A 13,726-nucleotide genomic window follows, 5' to 3' on the forward strand; every position below is an offset into this window, starting at 1 on the left:
GGGGCAGACCTATCCCTTCCCCCAGTGTCCAGAGAATAAAAAACGCTCCCTTGGATTCAGCCCCCAAAGAAAAGACACTGAGGGAGGGGATAGGTCTCTCCCAGCCGATCTGGGCAGCCTGAATCCAAGGGACAGAGCCCAGCAGAGAGGAGGCAGCAGGGAGGGGCGTCATCTCCACACCAAGGAAAGAAGACAGCAGGCCACCCTCGGAGGAAATGACCCGCCTGAGCAGGGGAGGCGGCTAGAAGCCAGGCCTCCCATCCCACCAACCTGTCCTGGCAGTGGCTCAAGCCCCCGCTCCACCCTGTCCTGCCAACCCGTCCTGGCAGCAGGTCCTGGCAGGAGGGGGTGGCGGGCGATGGATGGATGGGGCTCCCTTGGACACATTTTGGCAGCGAGATGGGGGAAATTCCTTCTCACCCGCCGCTTCCTCAGCTAGCCACTTTTTCTTTTTCTTTTTAATTTTCCTAATGGGTTTGCACAGATTATTCACTTTTACATTGATTCCTATGGGAAAAATTGTTTCTTCTTACGAACTTTTCTACTTACGAACCTGGTCACGGAACGAATTAAGTTTGTAAGATGAGGTACCACTGTACAGTACTTGATTTAACAAGGGCATCTCAATTTAAATCCAAAAGTGTATCAAAATATTAGTAGAAATGTTTAAGATTAAAAGCTACACTGGGACATGACAGAATTTACTTTCCTAGTAATAATATTAATTACAGTAAAGTCCCAGAGACTTAGAATAATGTATTGATTTATGTGTTGGACTAAAGTGGACAGACTCAAGTTCTAATCTATCATAAGCCACAGAAATTCATTGGGCAATCTGGGTTGTTCTTGGCCCAATATGTCTCACAGGGTTGCTATTTTGGGGGAGATAGCAAGATGGAGCACTCTGTGTCCTGCTACAAACTCCTGTAGAAAAAGTGGAATAAAATCTAATGAATAAATAAGATATTATCTGTGATCCATAATATACTAGTCCAGTGTAATTTAGGGAAGGGGCTTATTTAGGTGATGATGATTTTGGATGGCAGACAAGCATGTAGGATTGTTGGATCCAGTCAGGGATAGTGTAAGCGATCCAGTCACTTACCTTCCCTACCGGTTTGCAAATGTGAATCTAGGCCATCTCTATGTAGAACATTTTTTCTGATTCTCAGATAATTCATTGCCATGAAGTACCATGTTGAATTTCCAGTAACCAGTATTAGAGTGTGAGAGCGATAACACCAAATTTAACACACCTGCTCCCCCTTCACACCTGAGACTTTGTAACACTAATGTATCATACCACACCAGGGAGGGAAAATGGCTAATTGAGTACCATTTGGACATTATCATTTAGGGGTGTACTCAATTTGGTTGCCAGCACTTTAGACATTAATGGCTATATGTTGTGTTATTTTGAGGGAATAGCACATTTACACTGTTATAGAAGCTGTATACTCACTACTTTACATTGTAGACAAGTATCATTTCTTCAGTATTCTCACATGATGTACTTAAATATTTACAAAATGTACTTCTATCATATACTGTACCTACTGTACACTACCCATCAGCCTTTGCCTGCCAGGGAGCAGCAAAAGCATTATTATTATTTTTTTACAAAACATCCCATAGAAGCATTATGGGAAATTAAAATTTTAAAACCATTACCTTAGCAGTTAATTATCTTCTTAATAGTAAGGTAGACCATTGAAAAACAGAGCTTAATCAAGTACTGTAGCTCTGTCCCCATAATAGCAAGTATCTCTCTTGGTCAGTGGTGGGATTCAACCAGTTTGCACAGGTTCAACTGAACCAGTTAACTTTTTGCGCAATTTGGCAAACTGGCTAATCCCACCACTGGTTGGTGTCATCCCTCCCTATCTCAGTCACACCTTGCCTGGTCTGAGAAGGTAAGAGCAATGGCGGGAGGGAGACTTGCTCTGGGTGGGGCTGGAAATCTCTGCAATAGAAGGTAGTACAAGAAGCGGTACAAGGAATAGCGCAGCCCTTACTGGCCTGAGTGAGGTAATGGCGCTGTTGTAGCAACCCACCACCACTGTTGCCAGGGGTGAGTGAGGCAGGGCCGTATTGTGGCTCCACATACTCCAGGAGTAGGAAGATGGGATCCAGTCTCTCCCATTGTGAAGGATGCTAAATTTCATGTGCTGCGCAATGTTCTGAGAGAGCAGTAGGCAGCCCACTTCGACTATGAAGTGGCAATGGCGGAGGCGGTTGGGTCTCAGTGGACAGCAGAGAATGTGGCAGACCAGTGTCTCAGGATGGAAAGTAGGTCGTGCATCTCCCTGAGTGACCAAGGCATGGATGCCCAGCTTCCCTCTACCACAGTGCTTCCCGGACGTGGCTTACAGCTCCAAGTCCAAAGTGGTGGGAGGCGAGGGCTGCCCGGAACACAAATGTACCATGATGAAGGTGGAATGCTGCTGTTGTGCAAAGGCAAATACAGGGTGTTTTGCTCCTGCAGTAAAGCTCTGGCCACCACTGCCTGCGCCACCCCACTGTGCCATGAGTGACATTGAATTGGCCATGCCCACTCAGTCACATGATCTCCCTAGCCACGTCTACCCAGATGGTCATTAAGGATAACCAGTTGTTAAATTACTTAAATCACATCACTGCACTTTACTATCTTTTCTATATTTCTATAGCCAGGAAAGATGCTTACAAATAAAGATGCATCTTTCTCGGTTATTTCAGCTGGGAATATTGAGAGTTGTGGTTCCAGAACATTTAATATCATAAGTGCATTGTACAAAGTCTGTTAAATATTCATAGTTAAACTTTGTGTTTCCTGCAGTTGTTCTAAACATTGGGAGATGAGGAAGAAAATTATTATAATGTTCAGGAACTTGTCATCATGAGCCATTTCTGGTTTTTGATAGAAAAAACAGTACTCTTGGCAGAGAAGGCTGAAGGGAGGGTGAATGAAATATTTTTTCAAGTTATCAGTGATAAAAACTCTTGGCCAGTATATAAAATTGCCCTTGGTGCCAAAATCCACTATAGTCTATAGATGTATTCCAGGGCCAAGCTGGCTTGCTTAATGCCAATGCATAGTATTGCATCTCTGGGCTCTGCTTAATTTCTGGTTCAGATCTTATCATTTCAGAATAGATGAAACAAAATAATGCAAAATTAAACAAAACCAAAAAAAATGCAGAATAACATACAGTATAAGGGAGTCATTACATAATCCCTGGAATGCATTTGAAGACAATGAATTCAGGTATGGATTATCAGCGATTTCACTGTAGGAGAAAAGGACAAAAAGATTGTGCATTGTAATAAAATTATAAAAACGTATTAGTTAATTTGTGTGTATGCATGTATTTATTTTACTTTTTTATAGTTCTACCATTTGCATTATATAATCACTTCTGTTATTTTGGGGACTGAGAAGTGTTACTTTGGATGAAAAAAATCTTTGCCTTACTTTATATTGCCATAGAGAAGAAGAGGCAAAAGGGCTTTGTTTTCAATAGCAGTGTCACATTTCACAGTGTATAATTTGACCTTCTTTAGAGGATTTCAGATCATAAAGGTCACAGCTGTATTGTTACTTTATGAGAGATTTTAATAGATTAAGGCATTACATCTGTTTCTTATACTTTTCATATTATATGCATTTTGTCTATTTTGAGAACGTGCACTGAAATAATTTTTATAACCAATTGTTTTTATTAATAGAATTACTATTTCAGCAGACAAAGAAACCAATATCCATTCCTCCACTTCACACTCCAAATGGACTAATATTACCATTGATTTCTCTTCAGTCTTATTACTTTGGGTGAATACTTACAGCAAAAAGTTCATATTTAGTGAATTAATTTTGGTAAGATCAGGAAAAATGCCAAGTCCAGTATTTAGGATCACACTAAAACAAACAAAGAAACACACAGACACATCAAGAACAACAGATAGCAGTCTGACTCGGTAATGTGCTTAATACAGAAAAAAATTCATTTATTGCACTATAGCCTCAGCAATGCACTCTTTGTAAATAGCTCCCAGAAAAACAATGGACCTTTATACATGTATATCTTTGTAGATCATCTGTTAGACTGATAATTAGACAGACAAGTAGCATGTAGAATATTTTAGAATTGATAGTTAAAGTTAAAAAAATAATCTGCTTAAGTTCCATTCCCAGGCAAGGTCAGGTGGCTGCTTCCACATCTACTTACAGTATATTTGCAGGTTGATACATTTCCTTGTGCATTGATTATTGTAAAACTAATATTTCATCTTTACAATAATAATTTATTCTGATTAGGTTTATAAACAGATGATACAGAAAGGAGAGGGGCAGCATACAAATCCAATAAACAAACAAATATGGATTTTATAAAATAGGAAAGTGATCTTGATTCAAAATGAATTTCAACTTAAGCCTACTGTAGTAAATGTAATATATTCTTAATTTTTGTAACTGTTGGCTGCATGATAGTATTGAGCATTTAATGACTCATTTCACTTTAAAATTTTCTAATTGGTTAGCAGAAAAGTAATGAGTGAAAATTATGTTAATAAAAGTAATTATTTGGATGGCTTTCTCCAGGAAATTACTTATGCAATAGAATTTAATTCTCCAGTGCACTGATGATATACAGTACATAGTCACACTGAATTACACATTTTATAGAGAACATGAACCTCTGTTTAATTTAGAATTTGAGACTGAATTTGTCTTTTCCATGTAAACCCTTAGTTATCTTACTAAGGATATGGCATCCTATTTATATGCCCTGCACTATATAAATGACATTATAAATACATTTTAATAATAATAAGCTTTGTCCTTGCAGAGGCTGAACTTGACTCTTTGTTCCTTATTACTTCAAGATAATTCTTCATAATCGTATACTGTTTAATTTGATTATATGTGGTTTATTCTTCCATCTAAGATAATAATTTAATAATTTAATAATTTAATAATAATAATTCTGATAATTTTGCTGGAACATAGTATCATAATCAAACAATACTTACAGATCTTTCAGCATTGGGAGGTTGATAAAGGCTTGATTATCTATATATCTCAGATTTTTAGCATTTCTAATATCTCTGTTGAGAACATAAGCATATTTCCAGAAAAAGTATTAATGTTTATAATCTTGTTTATTTGTAAATTAAACATATCCACAAACATAAAACAATATACGTAAATGCACCTTCTAAATGGATAAATATTTAAAATCAAAACTACCAAAACATCTCAAGGAGACATTTACCCGAACAAGATTCAAACAGCTTGATAGAATAGAATAAATGGAATGGAATAGAATTTTATTCTATTTCTGACTAAAATGGCCTGACTGAGATTGGCATATGTGGACTTGGTTGAGGAAGATTGCAGGGGTGATACAGAAATATAATTTTATGTCATTTTATTCTATTTTTGTAAATTAAACATACAGTATATACAAAAATATAACAATAGATTCTGGAAAACATAATCTAAAAGAATTTATGAATCTTAGTCAATGTTTTGCGCAAAATATGTGAAACATATTGGCTTCAGTCTTTCTTTCATTATTCTTCTTCTACTAAGACCAATACTGGTTCTCTAGGTTAATTACTATATTTTTTGGAGTATAACATGCACTAGAGTATAACGAACCTTAGTTTTGGTAGACACACACACACACACACACACACACACACACACACACATTATATTTTAGATTAGGTTTCAGCAGCAGCCTTTCTTTTCTTTCTTTTTTTTTAAAGCAGCAGCCTTTCATGCCCATGTAATAGTCTAATGCCCAGAGACAGATATATAGTAAAGCAGAAGAGCATAAGAAAATCATAGAACACTATTTATGGAGAGGGGAAGGGAGGGGAGGAGAGGAGAGATCACGACTCATTATTTGGAAGGATTGATTTTAATATACTTACATGTGAGTGATTTTGATTAAGTTGTTGAAAGAATAAGCCTCCAACACCTGTAGCACTGTATCTATGCTGATATAGCTACACAGAAGGGATAGAGAAATAAAATTCAGACATCAAGACAGACGACAAGCCAAGAAAAGAATTCATGATATGAACAAAGTGACCAAGCCATCATTGGAAACACAAGCCAAAGACCTCCGCTCCCCTCACAAAAAAGAACATTCCCTTTAGCTCTATGCAGTGCAACCTTAAGGGTAAAATAACTGACTTAGATCCCATATAAATATTGCCCTTAAAAAAATCCCTCCCCCCTGAAATATCTTTTTCATTCTTACTGGAAGAATAGAAATGGTGTACAATGCTGAGGAGGCCAAATCAATACACTAGACCCAAAAGCAGGGGTCCTCAAACTACAGCGTGTAGCCAGATACGGCCCATGGAAGCCATTAATCTAGCCCATACACGATCACGAGGCTACCTTGCCCACATTGCCTTTCCCACCAAATTAAAGTTTGTTTTCTGTTAAATTGGTTACACCAACCCAGTCATATGGCCAAGAAGCCATGCCCACCTAGTCAGTCTGAGGGTGTGTGTAGTGATCCCCTGTTCAAAAAGTTTAAGGATCCCTGCATTAAAGAATCAGCCATCTGTGGTAATTTAAGGAGGGGAACAGTGTCCCTCTTCCTTTCCTGAAAGTCACTTCAAGGTTGTAGGGATAGGGGAAAAGGAGCTATAGGAAGCAAGGTTCAGAAAAATCAGATTTTCAGCCTCAAGTCTTTCACAGAATGGACACCGATGACCATGATGCCTTTTGCCCTACTCAAAAGAGGCACAGAGATCATAAAATGGGTGCTGCTTACCAGTGGAGTTGGTAGAAGAGATAGTTTAAAAAAACCGTACTCTCAGTACATGAGTTATGGACCCTTTTGAGAGAATTAAATGCAAGCATAATTGGGATTCAAAAGCCATGGCTGAATTTCTGTTAAAAGACCAAATTTGTTCAAGAATCTTTGATAAAGTTCTTAGTCATGTAATGTGTTATTTGTAACCCCCCCCCCCCCCGCCCAAGTCCCTTACAAATGGACTCAGTAGGGAAAATCTGAAGAGATGCAAACTCTGGATCTTTTCTTGAAGGCTATGAGGTATATTTCTTGAAGGCTTTGGGGTATATTTTTTTAGGGGTTTAAAGCCAATAAACAGCATCCTAACATATATGCAGAAGTGACCGATGTTACTTTATAACATGGGTGTCAAACTCAATTGCATTGCAGACCATATCAAGATTTTGTTTGCCCTTGGGGGGCTGGGGTGGGTGTGGCCTGGTCTTCACAAATGATTGAGTGGGCATGGCCAGGGTAGGCTGGGGTGGCATGGTCCAGGACAGCCCTGAAGGACAACTCTGGGCCTATCACGGGCCAGATCTGCTTCTTTCATGCATCGGCCTTATAACTTCTATTTTTAAGAGCTGAAGGACAGCTCAATATATACTGCTCAAAAATTAAAGGGAACACTCAAATAACACATTCTAGATCTGAATGAATGAAATATTCTCATTGAATAGTACAAAGTTGAATGTGCATAACAGCATGTGAAATTGATTGTCAACCAGCGTTGCTTCCCAAGTGGACAGTTTGATTTCACATAAGTTTGATTTACTTGGAGTTATATTGTGTTGTTTAAGTGTTCCCTTTATTTATTTTTTTGAGCAGTGTAGAATGCATCACAACAATATACAAATGATGAAAATTTATTTCATTTTTAGCTGGTATTTTTCTAAACAAAATATTCCATTTCTTGGTAACAGTGTGGCCATGACATTCTAAATGGCCATTGATTATTTCATGGTTGGGGTTGCAAATGTAGAAACATTTTGCAGCTAAGACGATGCTATATAAAAGACAGAATTAAATTTAAAGAGTGTATAAAAGAAGTGAAAATAAAGCAGAACTAGGTCTAAGCGCTTTACAGTCACCCACGTTAATATGCGTACCTAACAAAATTTGATTAGCTGAGCTAAAAACAAATCTGTTTGACATAGAAATATGCAGTTCTCAAGTTTGCTACTTGTGGACCAGTGATCCAAGTCATCACTGCACATTTCAAGCCTCACCTCTTTTTAAAACATGCATCAAGTTACTTTGAGTTTACTCTCCCCCTTCCACTCCTTGGACAACGCTGTAGTCAGCATATTTCCTACGCGGGGGGGGGGGGGGAGCAGAGGACATTTGCGGACTATATGTCACTGAGATGAATAGCTTAGGGTTGTTGTGTGGTTCATGTGCATGTATATTGATTCCTAATTATTATAAGCGAAGCTGAAAGAAACATGTAACTAGAGGTCAGATGCTCTCTTATTGAATATCCCAGAAAGGAGGGAAACGATGCTACTTGAAGGCTTTGAAGCAGCCTTGGCTAAAATAAATTCAATAAAAGTTGAAAGAGATTCTCCTTTATATTCTTCAAGGGCTACAGCCCAACCTCATAAATATTTGAAGAGGGTCTGCCTGTGTTTGCATCGTGCTTATCAAGTTCTTACAGCAAAGCTGCAAGAGTGCATGGTGCTACAACTGTTAGTTTATGAGCCAGCTTGTTATAGAGCCTGACACTGATTAGAACTGTAAGGAAATGATTGGCTCAAAATCACCCACTGGTTTTGGTGCCTAAGGAAGAACTAGTACCTGGGTCTCTCTGCTGTTTATCCATTACTTTAACTACTAGATCATGTTATCTGTCTGTTTCTCTCTATTTAGATATGTTTCCACCCTGCAAAGGTAATTTTCAAGGGAGAGGATTGGGGTCTCTCTCTCTCCCTCCCTCTCCCTCCCTCCCTCCCTGCAGCCATATGAGATAGTCCCTGCAGTTTTATTTCCAATATTTTTGAAGTGCATTTACCATTGCCTGGTTCCTAAGTGCTAAGAAAGAGTGACTGGCTCAAGGTCACCCATCTAAGGTGGAAATCCTATAACTCACAATCTCCCCATTTCTAGACTGATGCCTTAAGTACAGCAAACTGGCTGTCAATCCTTTCTTTTTAGCCTGCAGCATTATGCAACATTAAGCAAACAAGAGAGCAAATACTGTTTATTTTAAGAAAATAATGTGGGTAAAAACTTACATCCTGGAGATGTTGGGTAGTCTGGAGAATGCTTCACTGGGAATTCTTTTCAGATATGTATCCATAAACCTCCTGTAAGAACAAAGCTTAAAAAATTAATATATTTTCAAGATTATTATGCTGTTCAAATTCTTTACAGTAATGGTTTCTAAATCAGAATGGAAATATCAGGGGGAAATATGGATTACAAGACAGATGGACAGTTCATTAAATTTGCTTCCTAATAAGTTTGAATTATTTTCATCAAACTTTATATGTGCATTGAATACTCATGTAGAAATAGACTTTTCCTGGAGAGTCATAAAATGAGTGATAATACAAGCATAGCAACATTAACATTTTGCCATCGTTAGTCTTTCATGAAATGCTCAATCACTGACTTTGAAGAAAGGGGAAATATTGATAAAATTCTACATGAGATTGACATAATAGAATTTTGAAAAAAATATCATAAAGAATAATACAAATTTGGTATTATCAATTTGAATACCAAAAATAGGCAGAATTGTATGCCAACTGTAAGACTTTAAGAAATTTCATTTCAGATTTTGATTAAACATTGTATACAAATTCCTATATCTAATTAGGATTTATAGCTAATATTGCATATTATTGAATGGGCTGTTTCAATATTTTATTTTTTTTCCTTTTCAAAGTAAACTATCATAAGCACTGATCAAGAGATTTTTCAAAAGTTTTGTTTTCTGAAAACTCAGTGATTATGATAGATCCCTTGAAACTGAGCATAATTATTAGTTGAGAATGACGCAGGAATCTTGAAAAACATGAATTAACTTTTAATAACTATAATGTATTTAATTACATAATGTTTCTGACATGCTGCATGAGCTCAGGAGCACTAAAAGTGTTTTGCTGCTGATTTTCATTTGAACTTATTGCAGTATCCAACAATATTCAGCCAACATTGATGGATTCCAATTGCTGTGATATATTTTTTTCACTGTGGGAATGTCGTTTTACCACGTTCATCATTGACTGCACCTAAATTTTGGGAAAACAAAATCCAAGTATGGATGCAAAAATGAATCTTCAATGACATGTTGCATTTCATGGTCTTGTGCTGTAGGAAGTTTATCAACCAGTTGAGTGTAGTTTGCTGTTCTGTGGCTGCCAAGAAAATTTTCAACAACATATTTGGATATTTTTCAGGTGATTTTTCTGGCCCCACAAATAGTCCTTCAACTGTTTGTCATTAATGAGGATCTCATATGTGTGAACCATGCAAAAATACCTTCCTTATTCTTGGCATCAGTTAATTTTGGAAATATTTGTCTCAAATAATGAAAACTTTCACCTTTCTGGTTCATATATATATATTTCCTTTCAAGAGAGGGAGAGACTTTTGTTGTTATTTCTTGGTCCTCAAGTGATTCAATACTATACCCCGAGTGTATGACTGGGCTATATAAAGCATACATATAAGAAGCACTTTCAAAAATAGATTTCCATAAAACAATACATGATAGGTTAAATTAAAAGTTTTATGGAAATCTATTTTTGAAAGTGCTTCTTATATGTATGCTTTATATAGCCCAGTTCGTCAATTTGAGTTTTGTGTGAAGTGGATGCAAAAATATATTTCTTGGTCCTCAACTTTTTGTTGTCTAGTATTATTATACATTACAGTATAAAATTTGTTGCAATCTTTTCTCAAGTACTGTATTCCTTTAAATGAGGATTGAGGCAAAAATTCCTAAATTTAAATATTTCTCCTTTAGTGTTTTATTAATCATGCCATTGTCATCCTACTGCTGTTTTCTCTTTGTTATGTAAGGTGGGGATTGCAAAAACGAAATGAGATCTGTATTAGAGCTGCTGCAGTAATCACACATTTAAAGCTCATCCCAACTCCTAGAAATCATAGAATCCTATACAAGATAGGGCTGAAATATTGATGTGTATTAAATGATTGTCAGTAATGATTTAAAGAAGTTTAATATCTTTGTACGTTATTGCATATTACCCTCGCACACATCCTGGAGAAATAATTCTTCAAGCACTGAAATTAATGCAATCAAATCAATATCACCAATACACCAAACAGGGAGAGCAGATCATAAAAGCTGATGGGGAAGTGATAGAGAGAAATCTGAAAAATCAATAATAAGAGGGAATCAGATATATTAGAAGAAAATTATCTGCATTTTTTCTGCAGTTTTGACTTTTAATTACTGTAAACACATGTAGGAAGGTAGCACCCAGCCCCCCCCCCCCCAAAAAATGAAATATCTTGGGAAATATTAAAAAGGCAGAATATTATAGAGAATATCCTCTGGAACATGCTTTTAGGCAGAAAAAAAGACTCATTCTTGGTAGCCCCCACCTTTGTCAATGTGCCATCAAGGAATGGCCCAGCTCACTCATTCCCCCTCACCTTTAGTAATAGCCTGGACCAGTCTATTCTACATAACAAAGACTTACTTCATTCAGACAGCCATATTAGGAATTGCCCAAAGAGCTTCCATTACACTAACACCCAGCAAGGCTCAGCCAAACTTGAACTCAAAAACACAGCCTATGGAGTTGTCTCTGCATGGTCCTGTGTGAGTCTGACAGCCAATTAGAGTGCATTTCTTGCACAGGAGAAGGAGGCCCAGGGGACGGGGCCCAAGAAAGGATATAAAACAAGGAGCATCTCTGTCCTTTTTCTCTTTACCCAACATCTAGAAGCATGTGATCCACCTTTTCTATTCAGGAGCTCATGCCATGTGCTCTTGTCCTCCATTAAACCTTCTTTCCAAGCAACCTCCATGAATCCAGTGTCTTTTTTCCTACTTGGAACTGATCCCAATACACAATTCTATAAAGTCTCTCTCTCAACCCTTCCCTCTCTTGTTCACTCATGTCTAATTCTTAGAGATGGCTTGGACAAGTCTCTGCAATTTTCTTTTGTTTCTTCAAGGTTTTTCATAAGTGGACATTCACTGCAAGAAAGTGAATGGCCCAAGATCACCAGTTGACTTTGTCCTTGTGTTGAGACCAAAACTCATCTACTGAACAATAACACCAATGTGACCCTCAATTGCATTCTTGAAATCATTCAAATAACAGCTCAAGCCTGTATCTAGTTTTTTCTTTTAAAAATGTTGTTTACAATGCTTCATATTACGGCTGTCAGGGTATTTCTTCTGTTGTATCAGTCTCTATGGATATTCCAGGTTTCTGGAATGAATTCAGCAAAAGACATTCAACCCTCCAGGATTAGCAGAGAATGAAGAATGAGCTTCAGGCAAAATCCTATTAATTTTACACTTGTAAAATAAGGAGTAAAAGCTTTTAGTCTCTTTCACAAATTCTTCCCAAGGACTCTTACTTTAAAAAATCCCAAGGTCTAAAAATCGTTTGGTGTTTTTTTTTCAAAAGTATATTCTATTTATTCTTTTAAAATTCACAATTATTAATATTGCAGTGGATTTTATACTAGATGTTCACAAACAGGATTGTCTTAGGTTATTTAACTCAAATATTAAAAAAATTCCCTATGCTGAAACTGGAGATACATAAAGGTAAAGGTCCTCCTTGCATATATATACTAGTTGTTCCCGACTCTAGGGGGCGGTGCTCATCTCCATTTCAAAGCCAAAGAATCAGTGCTGTCCAGAGATGACTCCGTAGTCATATAGCTGGCATGACTAAATGCCAAAGGCACGTGGAACGCTGTTACCTTATCACCAAAGATTGTCTCTATTTTTCTACTTGCATTTTTACTTGCTGTTGAACTGCTAGGCTGGCAGGAGCTGGATAAGTAACAGGAGTTCAGCATGTTATGCGGCACTAGGGATTCAAACCGCTGAACTGCTGACCTTTTGATCAACAAGCTAAGCATCTTAGCCACTGAGCCTTCATGTCCTTAAGGCAGTGTTTCCCAACCTTTTTTGAGCCGCGGCACATTATTCACATTTACAAAATCCTGGGGAACATTGAGCCGGGGGGGGGGGGGCTAAAAAAGTTTGGACAAAAAACCCTCTCTTCCTCCCTTTCACCCTATTTCTCTCTCCCTCTCTCTTTCTTTCCCCCCTCTCTCCATCCCTCTTTCTTTCTTTCTTTCTTTCTTTCTTTCTTTCTTCCTTCCTCTCTTTTTTGCTCTTTCTCTCTCCCTCCTTCTCTCTTTCTTGCTTTCTCTCTTTCTCTTGCATTCTATCTCTCTCTCTCTCTCTCTTGCTCTCTCTTTTATTCTCTCTTTCTCTCTCCCTTGCTTTCTCTCTCTCTCCCTTGCTTTCTCTCTTTCTCTCTCTCTTGCTTTCCTTCCCTCTTTCTCTTTCTCTCTTGCTTTCTCTCTCTCTCTTTCTCTCTCTCTTTCTTTCTTTCTCTTGCTTTCTCTCACACACACACTTTCTCTCTCTCTCTCTCTTGCTTTCCTTCTCTCTTTCTCTTTCTCTCTTTCTTTCTCTCTTTCTTTCTCTCTCTCTCTCGCTCTTCCTCTCTTTTTCTCTATTTCTTGCTTTCTTTTTCTCTCCCTCTCTTTCTTTCTTTCTCTCCTGCTTTCTCTCTCTCACACACTCTTTCTCTCTCTCTCTTCCTTGCTTTCTCTCTCCCTCTTGATTTCTCTCTTGCTTTCTCTCCTCCTTTTTCTCTCTCTCTCTTTCTCTCTCGTGCACCACACCAGCAACAGAGAGAGAAAAAGAGAGAGAGTGGAGAGAGAGTGGAGGGCAGCTTGCTGGTTCGCGACCC

At 37.8% G+C, this 13,726-nt stretch overlaps 1 protein-coding gene across 1 annotated transcript in view; it reads right to left on the minus strand.

The window, feature by feature from the left end:
* TSHR (thyroid stimulating hormone receptor) overlaps window positions 1–13,726 on the minus strand; it is a 43,803-nt gene that overhangs the window by 19,147 nt on the left and 10,930 nt on the right. Inside the window, exons 3-7 of the mRNA XM_070733781.1 lie at window positions 9,035–9,106; window positions 5,923–5,997; window positions 5,014–5,088; window positions 3,824–3,898; window positions 3,192–3,269 (exon numbers count right to left, since the gene is read on the minus strand). Of these exons, the coding sequence (XP_070589882.1) occupies window positions 3,192–3,269; window positions 3,824–3,898; window positions 5,014–5,088; window positions 5,923–5,997; window positions 9,035–9,106 (375 nt within the window). The remainder of the gene's footprint in view (window positions 1–3,191; window positions 3,270–3,823; window positions 3,899–5,013; window positions 5,089–5,922; window positions 5,998–9,034; window positions 9,107–13,726) is intronic.

This window comes from Erythrolamprus reginae, chromosome 1 (genome assembly GCF_031021105.1).
Source record: "Erythrolamprus reginae isolate rEryReg1 chromosome 1, rEryReg1.hap1, whole genome shotgun sequence".
Taxonomy (NCBI): domain Eukaryota; kingdom Metazoa; phylum Chordata; class Lepidosauria; order Squamata; family Dipsadidae; genus Erythrolamprus; species Erythrolamprus reginae.